Raw genomic sequence first — 25,678 nt, forward strand, 5'->3', positions numbered from 1 at the left:
ATAAGAGGGGACAGAAGGGTAACAAATAGATAGATATTTGGGCAATGAAGGTGGGAAAGGGAGTAAATAAAAGAGGCAGATTACTGGCAAAAAAATAAAGAAAAAGAGAGATAGTAAGAGATAACCTATGCAAGAACATGAAAAATAAAACCCTGATAATAAAATTTCAAAAACCAAAATAGAGTATTTGTCTAATTAACTGTGATAACTGTGAACATCCCAAATGTGGAGTCAGTAACACCATGGCTGATATTTTGTATTGCAAAAACAAAGACTGCTAAATTCAGTTTTGTTGCCTTTTGGTTTTACCCAATGGCCCAGAGCAGCTGACAGAGACACGTTCAGTAATGGTCTCATAAATATGAGGGGAAAATTCCAGGAATTGTTCAAAAAAAAAAAAAAAACTATCATTAGAAATCTTTCAGTAGTAAAGTTTCAAATCCCCCTCAAATCCTTCAGATGCAATACACTCTCCAAGTGCATGCGCCTGTGATTCAACAGTGACGAATCTTCTACCTTTCAATCTCAGTTTAAGTTTCACCAAGCTGTAAGCCTAGGAGCAAATCTGATAACTATGCTATTGGTGGCTTCTCAGAATTTTTGGGTTCCTCCTCATGTATCAAATTTAAATGTCTAAATTAAATGTAATGACCAATACCAAATATTTGTCAAGATATTGTGCTGTGGACCAAAGTGTTTGACGAGCTGAACCATATAAATCAAACTATTGGAGAGTGACTTATGATTCGCGGTCCTTCTGAGCAACCAGCAGATGGCAAAATGTCTCAAGGTAAACGAATGGACTATTAATATAGTTCATATATCACCTTTACAAAGGCTAACTAGTGAGAAATGTTGATAAGCAGCAAAGTAAATCAAAGTAGACCATTACCTACAAACACACTAAATAATGTATGTTTTCCTTCAGATTCAAATGGACCTGAACCAGTTATTTAAGTCAAACGATCATTAGCCCACACACGTAACAGTGAAGCCCGCAGCAAGCCGCCCAGAGCGCAGTTTAACACATTAAACATTCATGTGTGTTAATCATGCAGTCTTGTCTCAAATTAGCCATGAATCTTACTGAGAGGGCATTAAAATTTGAGCAGAGAAAGAGCTGAACTGGCTTTGCATTTTAATGTAATTTTGATATTTTTTTTTATGAAAGAAGGGAGAACTAGAATATTGTTCTCATGTGGAGACATATTTGATTTAGATATTTACACAACCAAAAGTAAAATTAATTAAATTAATTCAAGATTGATAAAGTCAAATAACAAAAGTGTCTCTTTGCATTCTTAAGGGTTAACGTGACATCTTGTTTCAGTCTGGATCTGCCCAATCAGCAGTCCCACTGCAGCTCGATACTGCAGTGCAGACCAGCTTTATTTTATCAGTAAACTTTCTCAAAGATCAACTTATTTCATAAAATCCTTTCTTGAAACTCCCTTTTATTGGATGGCATTTTAATAACTTTACTCATATATCAATGCTCAAACTGAAACTTTTGAATTTGAAAAGGACTTTTTTGAAAAAAAACTTTTGTTTTGTACAAAGTAGTTTTAACCCCTTAACATCCATCCTTTTTATAGAATTTTCGCCTATTTGGCATACCTAAATGGAAAAGCTTATAACAGAAGAACTGTAAGGCCATGATGCATGTATTAGGCTTCATTTGACAAATGACATCTTCTAGTTTCTGGAAATGTGTTTGTTTAGCATGTGGCTAAAACACAAACAAAACTACATCAGTTCAAATGAGGCTCAAAAAAGTGTTTTAGGTCCTCGTCTATAATGAGTCATATTTGAATAACAATAATTAGGACATGCTTTATGCCAGAACTATGCATAACACCCTAAACCTTCTACATCTTGTCAACCTGCATAATATTCCAAACCTCTAGGCCGAACCTTATGGGAGCTAGGGAGTTTTTAGTTTGTGGTGTCACTGGTGTCCCCGAACCTCTCCAATCATCTCCAATTGGCAAAATTGTACCAATTGCTTTTACTCATTACTGTGTGATGCTACCACTTACAACTGGCTTAAGCGGGTCACCGGCGACCCGGTGGATGTTAAAAGGTTAAGCTCTAGTTTTGACAATTGATATGAGCTGAATCCCTTATTCTCTTCTTTTTCTACCTTTGCACCCCGTCCGGACCTTATAAAGTATTATTATTATAAAGTTTTCCTTCTCAAAGAAATTACCCATCAATGTCTATGAAACCTAGTAACTAGGTTTTACACTTTTGTGGAATCTACAGCACTGTGCAAAAGTTTTAGGCATTTAGATGCTTAGATTCTTATCCATAATGCAATACCATCAGGGAGGCGTCTGATTGGCCCCAAATTTATTCTGCAGCATGACAACGACCCTAAACACACAGCCGGCGCCATAAAGAACTATCTTCAGAAGAACAAGGAGTCCTGCAACAGATGGTACGGCCATGACATTGCTAAAAATAGGTCCAATGGGTCAAGAAACAAGGGCAGTCAGATGATCCGACAAGTTGTGAACAAGCCAGCTGTTTATCCAGATGAGCTTAACCATTTTTATTTTCCAGGTTTTTTGTTCAAAAGCTAAAATCAGTGACAGCCCAGTGAAGGATGTGTTTGTCCAGTCAGGTGTAGAGAAGGTTTATGTTGGATAGAGAGAGAGCTGCCAATCATTTACTGCCTAAAGTGATTATTTAATCCACAATAAGAAAAGAGAAAATTTTTTGATGTCTTCACCAGATAAATACTAGAAGAGGATTTTTATAGTCTGAACTCAAACAGCAGCTCCCCCGGCTGCTACGATTTGATGTATGACTGATATCAGAAGCAAACTTTTAGCTTTTAGATTTTGTTCTATACTTGCTTCTTCTATTATGTCCTTTTTCTTCTGTAACTTTTGTGTATTTATTTTACTTGATGCTTGGCCAGTCTTACCTAACAAAAATGAATGTCAACCTCCTTTAAATTAAGAAAAACTCATGTTGGATGACTTGTGGCTGAGTGAGATGACAGCAACTGCCTGACTTCCTCTGATGTTGCCTACAGTGAACTCGTCACTACGGAGGACGACACCATTGTTGTGATTGAAATATCTTCTGTTGGATTCATCTTGTCACTGTCAAAACAAAAAAATGTCAGTGGGTGCAACTGTTCCAACTGACTTGATTAGGGAAAATGTATGTGGCCTGTGTGGGAAGATGTTAAGTGGTACTTTCTCACCAGGTAAATTCTGAAATACTCATTGAAGCTCTCCGGGGTTTCGTCCCGTAATGTTGTTTGTCCAGGTGAGAATGATGCTATTTGACCTTTAGTAAAGCCAAATAAGTCTCTGAAAATGTTAGCATTTGTCTTTGTTAGGAATGATGCTGGTTTGTGGATGAAGCTGGATGCAGAAAGTTTCTACATATTTCCAACTTAACACATTCCCGTCAACATAGAAAGGTGATATATAAGGAGGAGCTGGTAATTGTTTTGCTGATGTCTCTCCAAACTTAAACACTTCACCAACCAGTTTTCCCTTTTATTTCTCCTTAAGTAGCTTCAAGGTTTGAAAAATCATGTTAATCCACAATTTCTGACTATATATATATATATATTCTTATTATCAGCTTGTTCCAGCTCCTTACTGAATCTATATGATGTTTACGCTTGGTGGAATATTCAAATCGAAGACATGTTTGACAGTTCACCAAAATTCAGTCTAGCAACTTTGGCATCTTTAGAAACTTCGGTATCTCTAGTAGAATTCAAACAACAATGTTTGGCTGCTCAGCATAAGCTTGTAAAGACTTAGGTTTAAGAGCTTAACATGATTTATCAGAAAGAGAATTTTTACTCAGTAATGAATTATAGATGGTATCTTTTGAGTATCAAACACTCTCCTTATGCTGAATGGACCTTGTGGACATATTTGTTTTGTTAACTGCTGTTTCCAAGATCAAGAATACACATTAAGTGAACCTCAGCTTTTAAACCAACATGGACAGGAAGTCCTTGAAGTGCTTAGAAAAAAATGTAAATCTACAATTTCATGACAACTGTTGAAACTCCATCTGTTGATCATGATTATGTGATGTGATCAAAAGCTCCAGAACAGCCTTTTCTAAACCAATGTTTCCAAGTTCAAGAGTTGAATTTTCACAACCATTAATTGATTGTAAAAAGTTTGTAGTGACCTCACTGATCAAAATTAGTACATGTGGTTAATTCAGTCAATTGTGACTGATTCTAAAAAGTCAAAAAAATGCAGCACAATCCACCATTGTCCATCTGTACAATCAGTATACTCTTAGCTGTGGCAAAATATGGTGAAATACACCTGTGCTGTGTCATGATGTTGATGTCCTTGAGGCTCCAGGTGTTAACCCCAAATGGAGAAAATATTCAACATATTTGGCAGAAATTTCTCCAACACATTGCATCCATAATGAAGGGACAATGAAGAAGTTTGAGAAGTTTCTCTGGACATTTAAATTCTTTTGTTAAAACATTTTTTTCCCTTAATTAAAACTGGTCACTGTTGGAATCTGACAGTGTTGAAATAACACCATGTGTTCCAGGGGGTTTCTGTTTTTTAAAGACTTTTTTAAATGAGTCCAAAAAGATAGTGGTGTGCTCAGTGGTTAAATCTTGAGATGCACTCAAAAAAACGCTGGTGCTGTTGAAGACAAAGGGCTGAAATCTTCAAACGTGCAAAAGAGCAAACTTCAAGCACTCAAACCTCTCTTCAGACCACCCAATTTAGACCTCGATAAGTCTTCATCAGGGTTTCAAATGAAAAGACAATACCTAAGCCGGACCCTTTTATACATTCATTCAGGGGTGTGTCCTAATTGGGTAATTGTGATAACAGGTGTGAGGTAATAAGTGTCAGCAGGAGATTACTTTCAAGATTTTAACTCAAAAAATGAAAACCCCCCAAAAAACAAAAAATCTGAGGCAGAAAACAAGGGCAGACATGGTTATTGACTCAAAGGGGAAAACAGACAAACATACAATATAACAAAAATTGTACTGAAATCAGTTTCTTCATTCAGTCCTGGATATACTGTTTTTTGGCTTCCTCGGGCTTTTCCTTCCTCAGGGGGATTGTGGGTAGAAAGAAACTCGTGCTTATGCTTTGAAAACCCAGCAAATCCTCACATTTGGGAAACTGGAACTAGCAAATGTTTGGGATTTGTACTGAACAGATGACTTGGAAGACTAATTGGCAATGTTGATAGTTGAATTAATTGATTGATTCACTAACAGAATAATCAATGAGCCTAATCAGCACTAATATAATTGAGGCTGTGTGAGAGAGTCTGTGTAAGTGCACACATTTAAAAACATGAATGCTTATGAGCAGATGGTGGTAACCAAAATAGACAGAAATGTGTGTGTGTGTGTGTGTGTGTGTGTGTGTGTGTGTGTGTGTGTGTGTGTGTGTGTGTGTGTGGTACTTGTATCTTTGTGAGAACTTTAAGTTTTAATTTATGAGAGTGAGGACACTCTTTCCAGTCCAGGTTTAAGACTGGGTTTAATGGTTAAAGGCTAGAATTAGATCTAGATTAAGGTTTGTTTTTGTTTTGTTTTTACAGAACTTTTCAAAAAAAAAATAACAGCACATATTACACCAAGTTCAGAATATGTGCACAAAACAATACCAGAGTGCTGATAACCTATTTGAAAATATAGTAAAAATATAAAATATAAAAAATTAGTGAAATGAAAGACAAAAAATATTGAGTTAAAAAGTAAATAATTAAATGAATAAATAAACACTTATGATGAGGAAAGACATAAGAAGGCAATTCATATAACCTCATTAGAGGGTTTCATCAATTATATTTCTATAATGATATAAGAATCAGTTGCTTTTTATTGTTTGTGATAGAAAGAGAATTAAGTAGCAGTGAAATTTTATGTTGAGGTTAGAGTAAAAGGTGAGATATCACATTAAGAGTACAGATGTGTGTGTTTAAAGATATTCAAATGTGTGAATCACTTAGTCTGTGAGCTTTTCTGTTGCTCCTGTGTGTATTTATGTGTGTTTCATGAGTCTGTCCCTCTACTATATGTTTTGTAAAATTTAAATATGTGTCCGACACTTAACTTCTGTGCTGCCAGGTGTGTATGTGTGAATGCTGAGAGTGTGTATAGTATATGTGTGTGTGTGTGTGAGTCTGAGAGAGAGAGAAAGAGAGAGAGAGAAAACGTACTGTATGTTTTGTTTTATTCATCAAAGACCAATCTGCTTCTTGTAACAGGTGCATGAATAAAGCATAGACTGTCCTACTGATATCTGTCTTCAACACACACACACACACACACACACACACCCATCATTAAACCTTACTCTCTCTGCAGAAACAATGAAGTCTAATAAAATAACTATCTAGTCTAGTCTTCTTCTTGTCTGTATATATAACTACGAAGGTACCCTAACCATAACAAAGTAGATTTTTTAACCCAAACTATGATCTTTTCCCAAACCTAAATTGTTTTTTTTGCCTAAATAATTATTAAACACAATTATATGTGTTGTTCTGTAGGGGGCATGGACCAACAACCTATTCTGTCATTTGCAGGATTGGATTGGGATGATGGCCAAAACTATGAGAATAAAACCCAACTTTTAATAACCAGAATTTTCCTTGAATTCCTTCAGTTCATCTGAGAAACGAGGAAATCAAATGTTACAAAGTATTTTTCTTGTTTGTGTCACAATGTTTCACCGTGAAGGAGGAGCTGCGGCTCTCTCACCTTGCAGGGGGAGGACAGTGTTTCCGTGGATCATGATGCTCAGCTGGAGGACGAGCTGCGGCGCAGACTTCAGGAAGGCCTCCAGCAGGCGGAGCATGGTGATGTCAGCGCTCTCAAACATCAGCTGCCAGTGGAAATGGCGGCGGGGACCGTTGCTGTGCCAACGGCTCTGGGCGCCCAGGTAGAGGGCGTGGATGTACCTGAAGGCAAAAGAGACATAGGTTTAGAAAAACGCTAGTTGTTGCTTTCCTCGTCAAACCTGCTTGTCCACACTTTTCAGTAGATTCTTTTCTATGCTTTTCTTCTTATCGTCGAAGGTATTTTCAAGGTTGGTATTACATGGTTTGAATGGATGACCCTCTAACACTGTACGTTCTTCTCAATGCAATTCTTTTTTTTTTTTAGAGAATTACTAAAGAATTCTCACATTTTGCAAGTTTTTAATTTTCTAGTAATAGAAAACTAAATGGCAAATTTCTAGGTTTTGTAGGACACATGGGAACTTTTATTTCTTTTGCACTATGTGACCTAACACAGGAGTGATCACAAAGCAGTATCAGTCAATATCATTCACAATTTCAGGTCTATATATTCTGGGGCTTGACTGAAATATCTTTGCATGATATACAGTTCAAAAACTCCTTATTTATCTTATACTGGCTCTTTATGCAGCCCCTCAGTTCAGCCTCTGTCTGAAACAGGCTGTTTTAGCTCCTGACTCTTAAAGCCCCCCCCTCCCGATGAGCCCACTCTGTTGTGATTGGTTAGCTTCCAAAAGCTGCCTCTCAGCAGACTTGTGCCATAGGCCATATAAACAAACAGTAGTATTAGGATTTCACTTCTTTTTCTTGTTCAAATACATCCGCACATGTTTGAGCCCAAATCTGATCTGAAATATGCGAGTAGACATTGCAAACAATCCATGAAACAACCGTAGCAACAAAGGCTACCAATGGATGGCTGTTTGCGGGCATGCACAAACAATCTGACGTCGGTTTGATGGAGAAGTAGAGGTAACTTTGCAAACAGAGCGTTCAGAGCAGGTTGAAGCCATGGTTTATGACTTTCAGGGAGTATTTTTGCATACGTGCACCTCAAGTTTTGGACAATACAGTATGACATTAATACACCTGGTGTGATAATGCTAAAGACTTCTAAATATACATAATATATAGGCCTATATAAACATCCTTCAGTGTCAAATGTGCACCCTCATCGTGCTGTTCTCCTGGGAAAAAAAACCCACCACAGCGCCGTGTGTTTCTCCAGGGAAACACCTTTACCCTCACCTGTCACTGTTCGACTCTAACACGCTTTTATTTGGTTGTTTTTTTTGTGTCAGTGATGGTCTTGGTCACCAGGTTGCAACAGGTCACCTGGCACACGCTGGAGAGTTGCCCGGTTTAAAAAAAAAAATCCAGAGCCAAATATTGATGTGAGGGGAGGAGGAGCAGGACCGTTCAAAGATATCAGACTCTTCTGTTTTCTTTAGCAGCTATTTTTACCTGTTGGTGCAGCAAGAGGTCTGAATGAAAGAGACATCACTTTCAGTAAGGAACAGCAATGGAGTTTGATAGAAAAACACAAGAAAACTTTTTGGAAATAAGGTACAAATTATGACTTGGGAAATGTTTTAAACATTTAAAGTACCCCTCTATTCAAAAATGTGTTTTTGTTCCTACAGTTGGATGTTTGAGCTTCATTGTGCAGGATGATGTTGGTGCAGAGTTTGACATTATAAGGCTGTTTTCACATTCAGCTACTGAAGGTGGAAAGTTTGTCTGCGCTCACCAAAAATCCAATTTTTAAGGGGCGGGTCAGTGAGTATGATTTGTGACATCACAAATACTTGAATTGCAAGCCAATTCAAGTTGCCAATTCAACTTATACATGTGTGATGTGGAAAACTGGCAGCAAACTTGAAGCCTCCAGTGCACAAACACTGAGAATATACTTTAGAGTGAAATAGGAGACATCTTGTGTGCAAAAGTTAGACTTCTGAAATGAAATACATTTGCATATTTAAAGTTTCTGGAATTTTTAATGAGGGATACAGGAAGGAACAGATGTAATTTTATGGATTTTAACAAGATAATTTAACTTTTTTGGTGGAAAAACTATATGAGACACAAATAATTATTCAAAGCAGAGTACTTTACATACCTATAAAATATGTCTGGAGGGGATCTTTAAGTGAACATAAAGTATGCTGTAGTTTTGTGAAATAAAGGCACTGATATATAATTAAGTAATTTCCTACATTACAGAAGTTACCACTAATTAAAGATAAGTAATTAATGAAATGCTCACAGAAAAATATAGCATTATGTATGTACATATGTGCTGTAAAGAATTTCTTTTTTTTAGTTCCACTGGTGTCAGTTAAAACTGAAGTGTATTTGTTTCCTTGGATGGACGACTAGAAAACGTGGCAGAAGTGCATCTGGTGTCCGTCTGTAAGGGAGGGAGGGACTGATGCATCATGGGGGAAGAGGTCGACAGACAGCAGTAGTAGTAATACGGCAGGACAGACGGGTTGTGGAGGAGAAATGAAGCTAGCTGGAGGAAAAGTGAGACGACACTCACTTCCTCTGCTTCTGCATTCCCAAGCAGATTTTAAATAGAGGGGTAAAAATAACCCAGGAGTATATGTGCACACACACACACATATGCAAGCACACACATGCACACAGACACACACACACACGTCAGCATATATGACGATGTTCAAGCCTGCAAATACTGACAAGCGCAGATACACATGCGTATGTGGATGTGCAAGCGCAACAAACAACATTCCCACAAACCTAAAACACACACATACACCGTACGTCTCACGTGCACGTTCACACACACACACACACACAGTAACAGACAGGCAGGAAGGCCAACGAGGCAGCCTGGAAATCTGTAGCTCTGCAAATAATTTGCTGGCCAAGCACTGCTGGCGCTCCTCCATTCAGTCGCTACGTCTCTCTCTCTCTCTCTCTCTCTCTCTCTCTCTCTCTCTCTGTCTCCTTCTGTAACTCTATTTGCCTGTTTCTGTTTTTGTCTTTCACTCTCTTATATTTGATCGCTTTATTTATCTGCCCTTTCTGTTTATCTTGCTCTTTTCTGCAGTTTTTTTTTTTGGGCGATGGTGACGGCAGTGGGTGGGTAATTCCACCAGTTTGGTCCAGACTGAAATATCTCAACAACTATCGAGTGGATTGGCACAAAATTTGGTTCATGGTTCCCAGACAATGTATCCTTGTGATTTTGGTGATCTAACTTTTCCTCTAGCGCCACAACGAGGCTGAATTTTGTAGTTTTGAGAGAAATGTCTCAACAATTGTTAGATTAATTGTCATAAAATTTTGTGGACAAGATTAATTGTAATTACTTTAGTAGATTTTAATCTAGCGACATCATGTCAACATTTTGATTTATCCGATACTTTGGTTCATCTGCAAACACAATGACATTCCCATCAGTCTCAGTTGTACTTTGTGTTTAATGCTCATTAGCAAAATATTTAGGTGTTGCTTTCCCATTTCTTTCTTTTGTTTCTCTTCTTTTTCTTAGAATTGTGTGCAGCTGTTGTCTAGATCTTAACCCTTTTCTCATTTTTTAAAATAGTCATACTGTGCAAAAGTTTGAGGCACTTTAGATATTTTGATGCTTATCCATAATGCAACACCATCAGGGAGGCGTCTGATCGGTCCCCAAATTTATTCTGTAGCATCACAATGACCCCAAACATACAGCCAGAGTCATAAAGAACTATCTTTAGTGACAAGAAGATGGAGATCTGCAAATGTTATGGCCCCCACAGAGCCCTGATCTCAACATCATGGAGTCAGTCTGGGATTAACATGAAGAGACAAAAGCAGCTGAGACGCCGAAATCAACAGAAGAACTGTGGCAACTTCTCCCAGACGCAGGAACATCCGACCTGCCTGAAAAACTAACTGTGCGCAGGTGAACCGAGGAGAACTGCTGCTGTTTTAAAGGCGAAGCTGCTCACAGCAAATATTGATTTGATTTAGGTTTTCTGTTTACTGAACTTTGTGTGGAGTTAACTGATAAATAAAGAGTATTCGTGGCATTATTTTTGAAAGAGTCCTCACTTCACTTTTAGTGTCTAAAACTTCTGCAAAGTACTGTATGTGTTTAATCCTTTACCATTCTCTTTGTATGCGTGCTGATACGTTTCTTTGTCTTCTTGCTTTTGTTTACTCTTCCTCTTTTTTTCTGCCGCTCACTTTCCATTTCACCTACTTTTTCAGTATCTCTTTCATCCTCCGTCTGTCTCTCTGTGTTTCTTCGCCTTCTCTCTGTCAATGTATCTTCCTCTTTCTCTGGTGTTTGTCTCTATCGCTCTTTTTCTGCCTCCTTTCCTTTGCTTGTTATCTCTCATTTTGTTTCCCTCTCAATCCAATTTCATGCAGCTATTGTCTTTCTCTCTCATTTTTTCACTCTCTCTCTCTCTGTCTCTCTCCGTCCAATTTATTTTGTTCTTCCCTCAGGCGTTCTCTTTGCCTCGAGCTTCCAATCTATCAAATCTATACGAATCCTCTCCTTCTATCCTATCACTCCTCTTTTCTCCTCCCCTTGTATTCTTTTCTCTTCTTTATCCTCCTTCCTCCCTCCTATCCTCTCCTCTTTGCCAAAAACTCTACTATCTACAAGACCACAGTTGGACTGCTGAGACTCTGAACTGAACTTTGTGAAGTAAGTGTGTGTGTGTGTGTGTGTGTGTGTGTGTGTGTGTGTGTGTAGAGTCTTACAGAAATTGCTGCCAAGTCTGACGGTGAACCAAGAATGAACCCGAGGAGAGAGATTCACACGCAGGGGAATTAAACAGTTGCGCACACTTCATTTAAATCTTGTTTAAGTGAATATTACAGGTCAAGGGATGAAACGCAGCAATCAGCAGCAAAAAAAAAGGAGACAGAGGCAGAGATTTATAATTTACTGCAGAAGCAGCAGCTGCACTTTTAGCATCAGCACAATCCCATAATGATGCCACTGAAATTGTTGTGATTATCATGTCTCCTAAAATTAAAGAATTTGCAGTGTTGTTCCAAAAACGTGTGTGTCTTTTTTGGTGAAACAATAAAACCAATTTATTTTACAAGAAACTGCAATGAAGTCAGAAAGAAAATTAACCATTTATCTAAGAACTATTCATAGTTTATGAATAGTTCCAGTAACAGAATTAGTTGTATTTTAACTGGTTTGTTCAATGAACTACCTGTCTGTGAACTAACCCTTTCAACGTTTTTCAAGGACTATTTTTGCCCTGAATTTGCTCTGTCAGATAGAGTTTAATCCCAGGTTGCGCAGCGCTCCCAACGAGCTCCACAAATAAGACAGTAAGAGATGGTTTTGTTTGGGTAGAAGGTTAAAAACAGTTCGCTGAGGTTAAATCGGTGCAGCTTAATGGGAGCGACGCACAACCTTGATTCTGTCGAAAAGACGAGGCCGAGAGAAAATCATAGTGCAAGAAAGTTGGCTTGTTGAAGTGGAGGTTTGAGGACTTTGATTATTTTATGGATTACACAGCGGTGTTTGGGAAAAATCTGCAAGATCATGATTTAATCAGATTTGATGGAAATATTACAGGGATTACATAAAACTAATAGTGCAGTAAGTGCATGAATTTGTGATAATTCTTGAGATAACAGGATTGTAAATTCCAACTGGCAATAGAAGCAGTTATAGCAGTAGCAGATTTAGCGCTGGTACAGTAGTAGTTGTAGTAGTTGTGGTTTTAGGGTATAAATGACTAAGCAGCAGCAGCTGTAGTGTCATTAGTAGCACTGGTAGTTATAGTAACAGTACAGACTGTCCTTGCAAGAATAACCACATCTTTTGTTGTTCAAATGTCTAATATGTTAACATTTTCCTGAAATGGACCTCTGATGTCCATGCTTACATTTACATTTTACATGTTGTCTTTTATCCAAAGTGACTTACAAGCAAGGCAAGACAATCAACCATTAAAGGACAGTGACTCAAAAGATCTCAAGTAGCTGACCAGGACCAGGTGAGAAAGACAGTAACAAGTAGAAGTAGACAAGTGCATAAGAAATACCATGAACAACAAGAAAGTAGTGCAACAATCAACAAAGTGCGAAAAGGTTAAAGGGGCTAAAGTGTCGAGGTGTTCGCAGAGGAGCTGAGTTTTCAGGCGTCACATTTACATTTAATTTTATAATCATTTTACAACTAATTGCTTATTATGACTGTTGTCTGCCAGGAGCAAAGGTGGTCGCAGTGTGATGTTATTACAGCACGTCAAGAATGTCTCAGCATCCACGCACCAAACCCCCTGCCATCTCCTCTGCGGCTGTGTGCACACTGTCCACAACAATTAATGTGTGCTGCTGTGATCTTCTGCTGCAGACTGCAACATTTTAAATTATTGCATAATTGCAGAGGTTTGCGGATGCATGTGCAAGAACAGAAAGATACACGAACCATGTAACAGACTTAAGAAAGAGAGCCCCTTTTCCTGTTCCAACATAGCAATGCCCTCGTGCAACAAAAAGCCAGGTCCGTGAAGAAATGGTTTTCCCAGTTTGGTGTGGAAGAACTTGACACACACTTCTTTTAAGATGAACTGGAATGCTGACTGCAAGCCAGGCCTTATCTCCCAACATCAGTGATTGGTCTTGTGGCTGAATGGGAGCAAATCCCTGCTTCCGGGTTCGGAAAGCTTGTGGAAAGGCTGAAACCAGTAGAGATTCATGGCCATGGTTTTAGAATGAGATGTACAACAATCACATATAGTCATAATCTTCAGTTGTGCACATACTTTTGACCATGTGATTTTCCTTCTGTGAGCCATATATATACATATTTTTTGAATGTAATGGTATTACAGTGGATGTAACCACTTCCTATAAACCAAACAGCCAAATAAGAAGACATCATGTGGCTGTAAAAAAGTTATCTTGTTATTATTAACAGACTGTCCAACACTTTAAATGATGACTTGTGAGCATTTCCTTTTTTATAATTATGATCGTTATTATAAAAGTCATTGTCCCTGCTAAGGCATCAATTTACAGGCTGCTAATGTCTCATCATTACGGCTCATTGACTTGAAATTGATCTGAAGACGCAATGCGAGGCAATAAACAAAGGTCAGGAAACATATATTAGAGTCAGTAGTAATTAATGATTTGTTTACCTGAAGGAACAAATGAGAGTAATAATAACAACAATGATAATAGTGAGTGAGTAATTGGCACCAGGAGGCCACCAGGAATATTAAATCATTGATTGATTTTATATCTACCGGATATGACACTAATCACATTCCTGTATGGTTCCTGATGCCATAACTCTACATCTTAACCACAGTGACATCACTGACAGTCAGGCCATTACTGTAAATCCTCCATCCACTCACAAAGAAAATGAGTTGAGAGAGAAAGGGGAGCGGGGTAACGACTGTAGGAAATAGAAACAAGAGGGAGAAGAGAGGAAAACTAGTGTTTATTAATAACTCTTCTCTGCATTTGATCAAAGACTCGACTGGAATTCTGACCCGCCTTCTCGTCAGTCTCCACGGCGATAAATTGGTACCAGCACCAGGCTTTTAACGAGCTGCTGATCTATTAGCTTCACTCACACACACACACACACACACACACACACAGCAAATTTCTATATATCCTGCAAATCTTTAAGCAGTTAACAGAAGACAGAGAGAAAAAGAAACTGAGCGCTCTTTAACCTTCATTACTTGTCTGAAGAGACTCTCAACCTGCTCATTATCACGCCAGCAATCAGTGGCATTTATTGCCTCTGTATGTGTGCGTGTGTGTGTGTGTTCATACAGTACACACTCCATGATCAAATGCCTCTTATGAAACACACAGTGCTGGTTCCCCTTTTTTGATTGGCTGAGTCACATTGGAAGCTGTTGTGCAATAAATATATAAATAAATGTTGCGGAGCGTTTGGCTGTGTTCCAGGCCGGCTGGAAGATGTGGCGTTTTTCGTTTCACTTCCTTTCCTCAGAACGTGGCCTCAGACCAGCAGCTCGCTCTGGGTTATATGGCGCTATGTTTAGTCTGCTGCATGGATGCTGCCAAGCTGAAGTTAGAAAAAGTTTTGTAACCATGACAGTCTACTTTTACTATTATGTGCACACATCCTTCCATCCTGGAGGCTAACAGCTCCGGGCTACATCAGCTGTTTCTAGCAAAGCACATCTGAATCTCTTACTGGGCTGTCAGCAGTCAAGTTGCCTTATGGGTAATGTAGGCGCCAGATTTTGACAAGGAAGAAGAATGCATGGAAAAAACTAGATATACAGCCTCACAGGTATATGCCTCTGCCAACCAGTCAAGTTGCTGTTTACATCCATGTCTGTCCAGACTCATCATATTTGTAGCGAAGACTTTGAAGGAATTTAATAAAAGGTGTATCTCCCTTGTATGTGTTCACATACTTGACCAATAAAGCTGATTCTGAGAGAACACAAGTTGTAGCGAAAGCTTCAGATATGGATGTTGCTGCAAAGAAACTACAAATTCTAAAATGTGGATGATTCACACTCATCTTCAACCAATCACCACGGTTTCAAGGTGGGCACCCAAGATTAGTGTCACCAAATCAGTATCCGACCAAAATGTAAAATATGGTCACAATCTCCCCTTGTGTTCCTGAGATATGGCGTTGAATAATGGCCAGAAAAGTGTTTTTGCAGAATATTATGATGTCACAGTGAAGTTGACCTTTTATTAATTGGATATAAAATGTCATCATTTCATCATTTTATCCTATTAAACATTTGTGTGAAACTTTTACGTAATTGGTGTATGAATTCTTGAATTATGGCCAAAAAAAGGTCACAGTGACCTTTGACCACCAAAGTCTAATCAGTTCATCCTTGAGTTCAAGTGGACATTTGTGCCAAATTTGAAGAAATTCCCTCAAGGCGTTCCAGAGATATTGCATTCATGAGAATGGGACGGACTGACGGTTGAATGGACACATAGACAACCAAAAAACATAATGCGTCCAGCTACGGCTATCGCCAGCACAGAATCATAAAAAGATGATGTCTCTGGTTCTGCTGCATCCATTTTGATCCTTTTTTCAATGATCCATCATGATTCTGATAATGATATATAAAACAGTTTGATTATAAAAGGCTAATGCAAAATTGGTGTAAGCTCTTTTAAAACTATACTACAAGTCAAATTTGTAACCATGCTAGTGGCCCAGTGAGGCTGAAACAAAAGACTGTCCTCAACAAGAAAAACACCAGCATCTCTTGTTTGTTCATGTTTATGCTAACCTGACAAGCACCATCTTTGTCTGGTGAATATCCTCTGAGTAGCAAAGGTGGAAGTAGCATTACATTTTTATTAGTGCCACACAATCGTTTACGGAGGACGTTAGGGTGGATGGTTGGGTCAACAAATTGACTTTGACATGAGAGACCTTGTTCACGTTCTCTCTTGTAGCATAAATGTTGGTTTCTTTGGTTTCTGAAAGTTCTACACTGGCACAACTATTGTCAAACTGTACTTTATCTCCACTTTCTTTGAGCTGACTGCTGATGTTAGCATGCCAACATTAGCATGATGCTGGCATTAGCATGAACCTTTAAGCATGTTCACATTAGGGTGCTACCGTGCTGATGCTAGCTGCTCACAATGGTGATTTTAAGCATGTTTACCATTTTTTCATATTAGCATGTCAGCCTTTTAAGCAAATATTGTTTTGTTCTGATATTGTGGCAAATGATTTTTTAAATGTGTTGAAAACCTACATATAAACCTAAACCATACATGGTGCCAAAGCCTGATCTTGGAGCCTGGATTCAAGTTTTCCTATTTATGAATTACATTATAACACATCCATACAAATACAAGTCATAAAGCTGCTCTTTTTCATAATTTACAGTCATGCATTTAAGGTTTTTTGTTGTTTTAATCCCTAATATCCCCTCTAGTGGGCCTATATAGTATATACCTTTAAATGTTAGCATATAAAATGGTGTTGGGACACACTCCTGTATTGAGTTGTAATATATGCTTTACAGTTAGCATGCAGCACTGGAGCCAATTGATACATGGTTAAGTTTCACTTTGTCTCTCGTGTGCACATAACACACCAAATGATGTGAACATTTAATTCAGACAAATTAGGCAAACGTACAAATTAATTAGTAAGGGGATTGGGACGTGTTTGCAGCCGTACTTTGTTATTTATGGTACGTTTGTCTCATACAATCACATAAAGCAGTTTAAGTTTAGTGAATATTTAAAAATGCATTGGTGATATGGAGCCACACAAGCATACGTTACTGTATCAGCATCACGGCAGCACGAGCAGTTTCCCCCCCCAGCAGAGATGAAAAGCCTCCTGCAGTGGGTGGTTGGAGGTTAGAACAGTCAGCCTCCTGCTAGTCAGTGAATAATGCAGCTGTCAAAAAGCTCAAAATTAAACACATTGAATACACACAGGACAGCCCTGGGCTCTACTCCACTCTGCAACACACACACACATATATGAAGACAGACACACAACCAAATATAATCCCATACAGGTCCATTTATACATGGAGATAAATAAACACTCACAAACATCTATCTTATCTGCCGTTTCTGCTGCTGTGTTACTGCTCTGCTTTTAAATGTGTCGATAAACATTTAAATGGTTTTAGTTTGGAACTCGCAGTGCATCCATACTATGTAAACTGTTCACTAAACACTTGGCATTACTGTATATGTAGTGTGCACAATTTTTAGGTTATTTTTCTTATCTGGCAGCTCTCTAAATTCACCCTCATTTTCCAGCCTGCATATTGCTTGCAAACTGACTTACAGAGACTGTGCTCCCAAGAAAAAACACAAAATCTGTCCTTTCAATGAGTTCCCCAAATAAGATGTGATATGAGGTTGTGATATGAAGCACAACAAGCTGGTGAAGCTCTGTAAACAGAACCTTGTTCCCGCACATGCTCAGTAGCGTCCGCCTTACACAGAACTACTCTCTGGAGACTGAAAACGTGATCACTGTTATTAGTTTTTGGAGCCGTTTCTAAACAAATTAACGTGACAAAACTCTTCGTGGTGAAGGAACATGTCACCTGACTCATGTTTTTAATAGTTTTTGGACAACAACAGAGGTCTACGGCACAGAGAGATTAAGATTTATCAGGCTTTGGAAACAAACACAATACTTGTAAGTAGTTCATTGTTGGTTTGGCTCTGCACATGAGATTTGTTGGGAGTAAGAAAAATATAGGAAATCGCCAGCAATATCCTTTAAGTAACAGACTCTGACATGACAGATGTGTTGCTGCATTTTGATTGGCTGGATACAGATGTAGTGCAATGTGAGTTGCTTCTTTTATCAGACTATACTGATCCTGTAAAACAAAAAAAGTGTTGCTGTTGTGGTCCTGCAGACCCCACTAAGACACTGTATGTGACATTGGAGTACACATTAAAGACAGGTCCTGTTAGGTCCCTGCAAACTGTTGCATAGATGTCAAGACCCGTAGAGGTCAGGCTGATGTGGGCTACAAAGTGTGGACCTGATATAGTTCATAGGGACGTCTGGTTTTTAGGGGGGGGGGGGATTTAGATCTGGCCATAGATCTGTATACCGCGTCTGTAGAGAGCAGCGAGGTTGAGAAACAAACAGTGAGTGAGCGTTTCTATGGAAGCCCACACAGAGCAGAAATAATGTTTCCTCTCTGTCTGTGTAGAGCTCAGCTGTCAACACCGACCTACTTAGACTGCCACACTGAGAAACCCAGCGCAGAGAAGAGGATGTGAGATTATGGAGAGAGAGAGTGAGGGGAGGAGAGACAGTAAAAAAAAAAAAAAAGGGAAGAAAAGGCAAAGAAGGAGATGCAGAGGCGCAGAAAAAATACAGAGAGAAGAAGAAGAACCAAGCTGGAAAGGAAAGGAAGAGGCAAGATGAGAGGAGGAGAGGGAGAGAAACGTCATGCTGTCTGTATGAGATTATGTGTGATGGGAGGAAAGAAAAAGAAAAGGAGAAGAGGGAAGGAGAGAGGGGGGGAAATGTATAAAACAGTAAAAGCAGAGAAGACGAGAAGGAGGAGAAAGTGAAAGAAAGACGGAGGGAAAGTGACGGCAAGAGAGGACATGATGTTTTGTGTGTTCTACGCGTGTGTGCGTGCGTGTGTGTGTGTGTGTGTGCGTGCGTGTGTGTGTGTGTGTGCATGACAGAGGTGACGAGCATTGATCGCTGCTGCTAAAGCTGCCAAGCTGCTGATCAGATAAGATCACGCTGAGCGCTGAAGTGTTTAATTGGGAATTGTGTGTGTGCGTGTGTGTGTGAAGCGGGTGATGTTATCACTTAACTCAAGGGCTCAAGTTTGATCTTTCATCTCTCCGCTGCTTTCTCTCTCTCTCTCTCTCTCTGTCTCTCTCACACACACACACACACACATCCGTCAAAAATCCAGAGCCATCCTTCTGCTGTGTAACGACTTCAAGGAGAAAACAAGGAGGAGGAAGAAGAGGAGGAGGATGAGGAAACAGGAGCAGAAGGGAGGAGAGGGAGATATACAGGTTATGGGGGAAAGTAATCGAAAGAGGTTAATGAGGAGGAAAGAATGCAAAGAGGAGAAGAAGAAGAAAGTAAAAAAACAAGAAGGGAGCTAAGGAAGGAGAGGAAGAGGGAGAAGAGAGAAAATAGGAAGAATGAGGAACATTGACAAAAAGAAAGAAAAACACAGGAGAGGATTTGGGGAAAAGAATGAATAATAGAGTTTGGAGAAAACGAAATAAGGAAACAGTAACTCAAAGGCAACACAGAGGAAACGAGTGAGAAGTGAGAGAAAAAAAAATGAAGAGGAGATGATCTCAGAGGCAAAGGAGGGAGAAGAAAGAAGAGGAGGAAGGAGGACAAAAGCACGAAGAGGCTGTAAGGACAAAAAAAAAACGTAAAGAAAAAAGGTGAGGAGGTGATAAAGAGAGGTGAGAAGAGGTGAGGAGGAACAGTAGGGGAGACGAGGAGAGGGGGGAAAAGGGGGGAGGCGAGGAGAGGTGAGATTTATGGCGAAAAGAAAAGGTAATGAAGGGAGAGAAGAAAAGGTAATGGAGGGAGAGAGAAAAGAGGAATGGAGGAGGAGATGATCAGTGGGCCGCTGCCTGCGCTGATCAATCACTGTTTATGGAACAATCAGAGAGAGAGAGAGAGAGAGAGAGAGAGAGCTCAGGATGGATGGATGGAGCGGGAAAGATATTTATTACGGAGAGAGAGGAATAAATGATAATGGGGCTGTGAAAGAGAGATGGATGCTGCAAGTCAGATACTTTCTGTCGTTCCCCTTTTCTATTTTCCCTCTTTTTATTTGTCTCCTTTCATTCATCATCCTTTATTCTTCTCTCTCGTTTCTTTGGCTGTTTTTTTGCTTCCTTCCATCTTTCTTTTAGCCAGATCCCAGAGCTCTGAATAGGATTCAAATAGGTCTCATTGACAGCTCTTTACCCTGAATAGAAGCGAGCCAATCAAAGCTCGGTAGATTTAATCCTTTGTAAGGTAAAGAACGGACACGTCGTCTCCGGTGACGGAAAAACGGCGACAGAAAAAAAAATAAAAAAAAGTTTGGACATGATCGATAGAGCTGTACAGGTTATTGGAAGTCAGCTTACAGAAATAGCTCCTAAATGAACTTATCTTCAACTAATTGAAACAAAAGTTAAAAGGGGCACTTCAGTAATTTAGTTTGCCACTTCAATTCATTCGGGGGGGATTGTTAGAGACAGATTGGAAAGAGAACGGTCCAAAATCGATGCAGCGGAGGCCGAAACATCCTGCAGAGGTTTCATAGCTTAAATGTACTACTACCTGAAGGTTTTGCAAATTTGCTCTTTTAATGCTAATAAAAAAAAGAGTGGAGATAAAAAAAATTCAATAAAGGAATAATTTGCATCTGAGCTTTGTGAAACTGGGCTTTTTATCAACCTGGAAATTTGTTTTATTGAAGTAGATGTTTTGCTTTTTAGACTAAAGTTCAAATGATAAATTCAAGTGTTTCATTGAACTGTTTTTGTTGATGTGATCGATATGTATTGACTCGATCCAACGACTAAATACGTTCAGTTAACTGAATATTTTAACTCGCAGAAAAGTTGGACCGACTTGACCTTGAAGTTAAGAGTCAATAACTAACATGAGTTGAGTGTGAGCTGAGCCAACTTGACCTTGAAGTCAGAGTTATTGACCTTAAAGTCAATAACTAACATGAGCTTACATAACTTTTGGATTTGGAAAAAAGCTGAGTTTAGTTGGGAGCACATTTGGCCAACTAGATTTCAAAGTAAAATACTAGGTTGAGGCGACAATTGTTCAAAGGAGTTGCCTTTGTTTTATTGGTATAAAGAAGACCTAAAAAAGGTAACATAAATAATGGTCTTTAATGTTCTAAAACCTCATAGTGACAGTTATTATATGTTACGTTATGTTATAAAGACTTCACTTCTGATTACCCTAATAAATAAAAAATTACGCCACAGGTTCTTCTGCTGTCAAAACACCTGCATCGACCATAAATCTGTCTTCAGTCTCTAGTCTGAGTCAAGCTCCTACTTCCCACAATGCATTTCTAGAACATCTTTTGTTAGACTGTACTTACTCAAGTATCCTGTTATAAATTAGATTTGAAATCTTGAAGTCCTTCAGAAGCAGTTTTTTTTTTACTGCTGTACTCACTATAATCAGTTAACTGATCTGAGAGAATCTGTGAAATGCTCCTTTAACTGCTCCTTGCAACCGTAACTGGAGATTTTCTGTTGACTGAAAATGGCGTAGACTGATTGGTTGGGGACAAAATAACACAAAATAACCCTCCAAAACAGAAATTAGCATCATTATCTGGAAACTTTTTTTGTCTTTTTCTTTCTATTTACTATCTCCTCCTCCATTCTTCTTTTCCATCTTTCTTTCTTTGATTCTTTCTTTTCTATTATCTTTCTCCACTTTGCTTTAGGTGCAAGATAAATCTGAAATCTTGCCTTAGTGATCTGTCTTTCCAGTCTTTTTTCTGTCTTTTCCATCTGTCTTTCTTTTCTTTCTGTCTTTTCCATCTGTCTTTCTTTTCTTTCTTTTCTTTTTATTATCTTTGTTTTAGGTATAATGACGTAATATCATATAATCTTGTTGGAACAGGGCGCTGTCCCTCCCTCTCTCCTCTTCATATCTCCACAGATTTTGAAGGTCGTTACTTTCAGAACATTTGATCACAGTAGGAAACTGAATTTCTGCTCGGCCTCCTGCAGCTGAGGGTCAACCTAAAAAATCTCAGCAGTCATAACCGCTGCTCCCGTTCAGCACGTCCAGCCTCTGCGGCTCACTGAGCTGAGCGTGGCGTTACTCGAGCTTAGGGCTGCTGTAATAGTCCTTTTTTTTTTTTTTTCCTTTTTAATCGCATTTATCTAAAAGCTGAGTGTACAAAGTGCATCACATGAAAGGAGAAGGAATGGAACTAAATAAATTAAATTAATCTCACATGGGTCCAAAAGAATTAAAAAGATAAAGCATTAAATTAAGAGTTGGGGAATAAGAAAGCAAGACAAATTACTTTAAATAAAAAAGCTGTTTTTTTTAAAAGTAAGATTTAAACCATGATGCTAATTTGTCTTTCACAAACGTAGTCTTAATGCTGAAAGTGTTTGATTATATAAACCTGCTCTAATCTTTAAATATGTTTAATTTTTCTTGGCTCTCTCACAGTTTTTCCCCCAAAACAAACACACACTGATAATCATTAAATCCTCACGGAGGGAATTTTACCTGAAAGCACCTAAACTCTGTTATTGAATCAGCTTTTTGTGCTCAACCTCGCCTCAGTTTGTTTTATTGAACACTGCTGGTATTCAGAGTTTTCCAGCAGTTACAGTGACGGTTTCTGACAGGGGGAAATGGTTCAGAGATCTAAAACATCAACAGTAAATGTCAGATTTTGGTGTCAGTCTCTCAGAATGAAGAAGCATCTGTCTTTCAAGAAACAGACAGCTTAAATTCATGCATCTTGTTGGGGGATTTTGTAGGCCAAACCCAGCAAACATTGAGAGGTTGAATTACCGTTGTTTGAGCGTCCAATCAAGGCGTCCCATTACGGTTCAAGTTTGTGCCGACATCCAGGACGTTACCTGGACATCAGTTGTTGAAATATGTCGTCACCACGAATGGGCCTATTCAGCTATTCTGCTAAAGTTTATGTATACAGTGTACATTCTGTGGCTTTATACGTCCAGATTAACAATTTGATATGCTACACACACTGAAATGGTCTAATCAACATCCTGTCTGACCCGGACATCTGTTATACATCTTAACAACGTGTCACTTTCAAGATAATCCTGATAATAATCATCAATCAATCATCATGATGCCACTGGATGACAGCAAACTTCCTACAGCAGAACAGGGAGAAAAGCCCAGAGGCAATTTGTCTGCAAGTACCTGGAGTCTAGATCACCAAAAACAAGAGACCAGATTAAAAACCTAGGCGTAACCAATGATGGTGAACTTAGCATTAAGGATCATATTAACAGCATCACCAAGGTTGCCTTTTTCCAACTCAGAAACATTTCCAGAATCAGAGGCTTTCTTTCTCAATCTGACTCAGAGAAACTCATGCATGCATTTGTCATGAGCAGGCTGGATTATTGCAACTCTGTGTTCATGGATCTTCCAAACAAAACAATCCATAGATCACAATCTATCCAGAACTCAGCCACATGAGTTTTAACCAGGAGAAAAACATCTGACCATATAACTCCAGTCCTCTGGAACATTGCTACCTTTCATTTTAAGAATACAATTCAAAATCCTTCTTTGGGTTTGCAAAGCACTTGTTGGTCTGGCTCCACAGTACATTTCAGATATGCTGTCAGTTTATAACCCCAGCAGATCTCTCCAGTCACAAGGTGGAAAACTCCTCCATGTGCCTAGAGCACTTTCAAAGTCTGGTAAGATGACATTTAGTATTTATGCACCTAAAGAAAGGAACAGTTTGCCTGCTGAACTTAGACTTGCTCCAACACTGTGTTCTTTAAAAACCAAACTACAGACCTTTTCATTCAAGCATTTTCTTAAATGAACACAACATGTTTGTACAGTATGTTTGCATGCGTGTATGTATATGTAATTTTATGCATATGTTTGCATGATGTTTGTTTATTTGACCATTAGATAATGTATCAATTTGAATTCTTAACTCTTATTTCCATGTGATGCACTTTTCTCCAGTTTCCATCGAGCGCTGCAGGCTAATGATAATGCTAACCCCAGGATGTAAACAGCTGCCAACAGTCCTCGTCTGAACTCTGTGAGAAAAATAGAGGCTCTAAATCACTGAACTCTTCATCATCATGAGCATTATAGAAAATATATACCTACGTAAAAGCAAACTTACTCAACAGCATTATTTCTGCACCGTTTCTGTCCTCATCTTGCTTTTCAAACTCAGCGAGCAGTTCATCCTCAGCTTTCAACTCTCGTAGTGAACTACGTGTATTCTTGCAAGACAGGGTGGTGCTCCGCTCATATCAAACTTGAATTACCCAAAGTATGAAGATAATACATCCATGATGAAAATATGTAACTCAAGAATAAACCCTTCATAACTTTTATTAATCCAGATAAAGCTCACATCATTGCTAAACATGTAATGCACAATGATGTTGATTCTACGGGGAGATGACGTCCCCCTTGGACAATCAAGCAGGTAAAGAATAAAAAACAGGGTTTTTTTAGGTAAAATACAAAACACAACACTCATAGATGTGTTGCACAACAAAACCTTGAGAAGTATTCAAAGTGTTTTTGAAGTAAGGTCCTAGTGGAGCTTTATTGAACGTTAAAAAGGACGACACAACAGTTTGCAACAGTCTGCTCACCACAGTTCAAACCAAAACCAGACCTGATATTCAGTAGAAGCAGAAATTGACACTTACACATACATATTGCTATTCCAAATATGTGCAGATGTCTGCTAAAAAAGCAACTTTACTTGAGTTTCATGATTTATGTTTTATGTGCATGTTGCTGTTTTTGGCGTCTGACTGGAACTATTTTTGGTCAGGGACACGACATTTGCTGGGAAGTTGGAACCACACTGGTTATTTCTGTATTTGTGTTTTTGTCTAGGCTCTTCTGACTGGTTTGAAGTGGACATGGCTGTGTGGGGAAAAGGTGATGTCAGGTATTTCTATGCACCAATCTATCCTGATAATCTAGCTAGAAGTTACCACGGTTTGTAAAAGAAAGAGTTATTAATGCACAGGCGGTATTAGTACACAGGCGTCGACCAGGACGGCCACTTGTTGCAGCTACTCTTGTTTTTTTCACACTTTTTCCTGAATATCTCTTTCTATCTTGTTCTTGAACGGCATGGCCCGCCAAACTCACCAAATCCCAGAGGAGATTAGGAGAAAGTTTCAGGGATGACGGGATAAGGGTCAAGGCAGAGGCATTGTGGGAGAGAAGGAGATATAAGCCATATCTCCCCTCTCTCAGCATGATGAGATTGCTGGTGAATAAGATGGACAAGCTAATGGCGCTAGCCAGGTGTCAGAGGGAGCTCTGGTAGTGTAGTATCATGTGCTTTACTGAAACATGGCTACACCAGGATATCCCTGACCGCAACGTTTTCATTGATGGCTTTCACACTGTTCGGGCTGACACGGATTGCACTGAGAGCGGTAAGCATAAAGGCGGCGGCCTTGCTGTTGTACTTAAAAACAGATGGTGCAATCCTGGTCACATTACGATCACGGAACGTATCTGTTGCTCCGGACATATTATTTGCCCAGGGAAATTTCACATGACATTGTGGTGGCTGTTTACATTCCCCCTCTACCAAGCCGACGTCGGTGTGTTACGTCATTGACACATAGCTCGACTCTAAACACCACAGCGCCCTCATCACAGTCTCAGGTG

The 25,678-nt window shown here is 39.0% G+C and overlaps 1 protein-coding gene across 1 annotated transcript in view; it reads right to left on the reverse strand.

Moving 5' to 3' along the window:
• xkr7 (XK, Kell blood group complex subunit-related family, member 7) overlaps positions 1 to 22,848 on the reverse strand; it is a 30,142-nt gene extending 7,294 nt beyond the window's left edge. The window contains exons 1-3 of the mRNA XM_042409164.1: positions 22,817 to 22,848; positions 17,054 to 17,116; positions 6,743 to 6,942 (exon numbers count right to left, since the gene is read on the reverse strand). Coding sequence (XP_042265098.1) covers positions 6,743 to 6,942; positions 17,054 to 17,116; positions 22,817 to 22,848 — 295 coding nt within the window. The remainder of the gene's footprint in view (positions 1 to 6,742; positions 6,943 to 17,053; positions 17,117 to 22,816) is intronic.
• Between the last annotated feature and the right edge of the window lie 2,830 nt (positions 22,849 to 25,678).

The sequence above is a fragment of the Thunnus maccoyii genome, chromosome 4, assembly GCF_910596095.1.
Source record: "Thunnus maccoyii chromosome 4, fThuMac1.1, whole genome shotgun sequence".
In the NCBI taxonomy this organism is placed as follows: Eukaryota; Metazoa; Chordata; class Actinopteri; order Scombriformes; family Scombridae; genus Thunnus; species Thunnus maccoyii.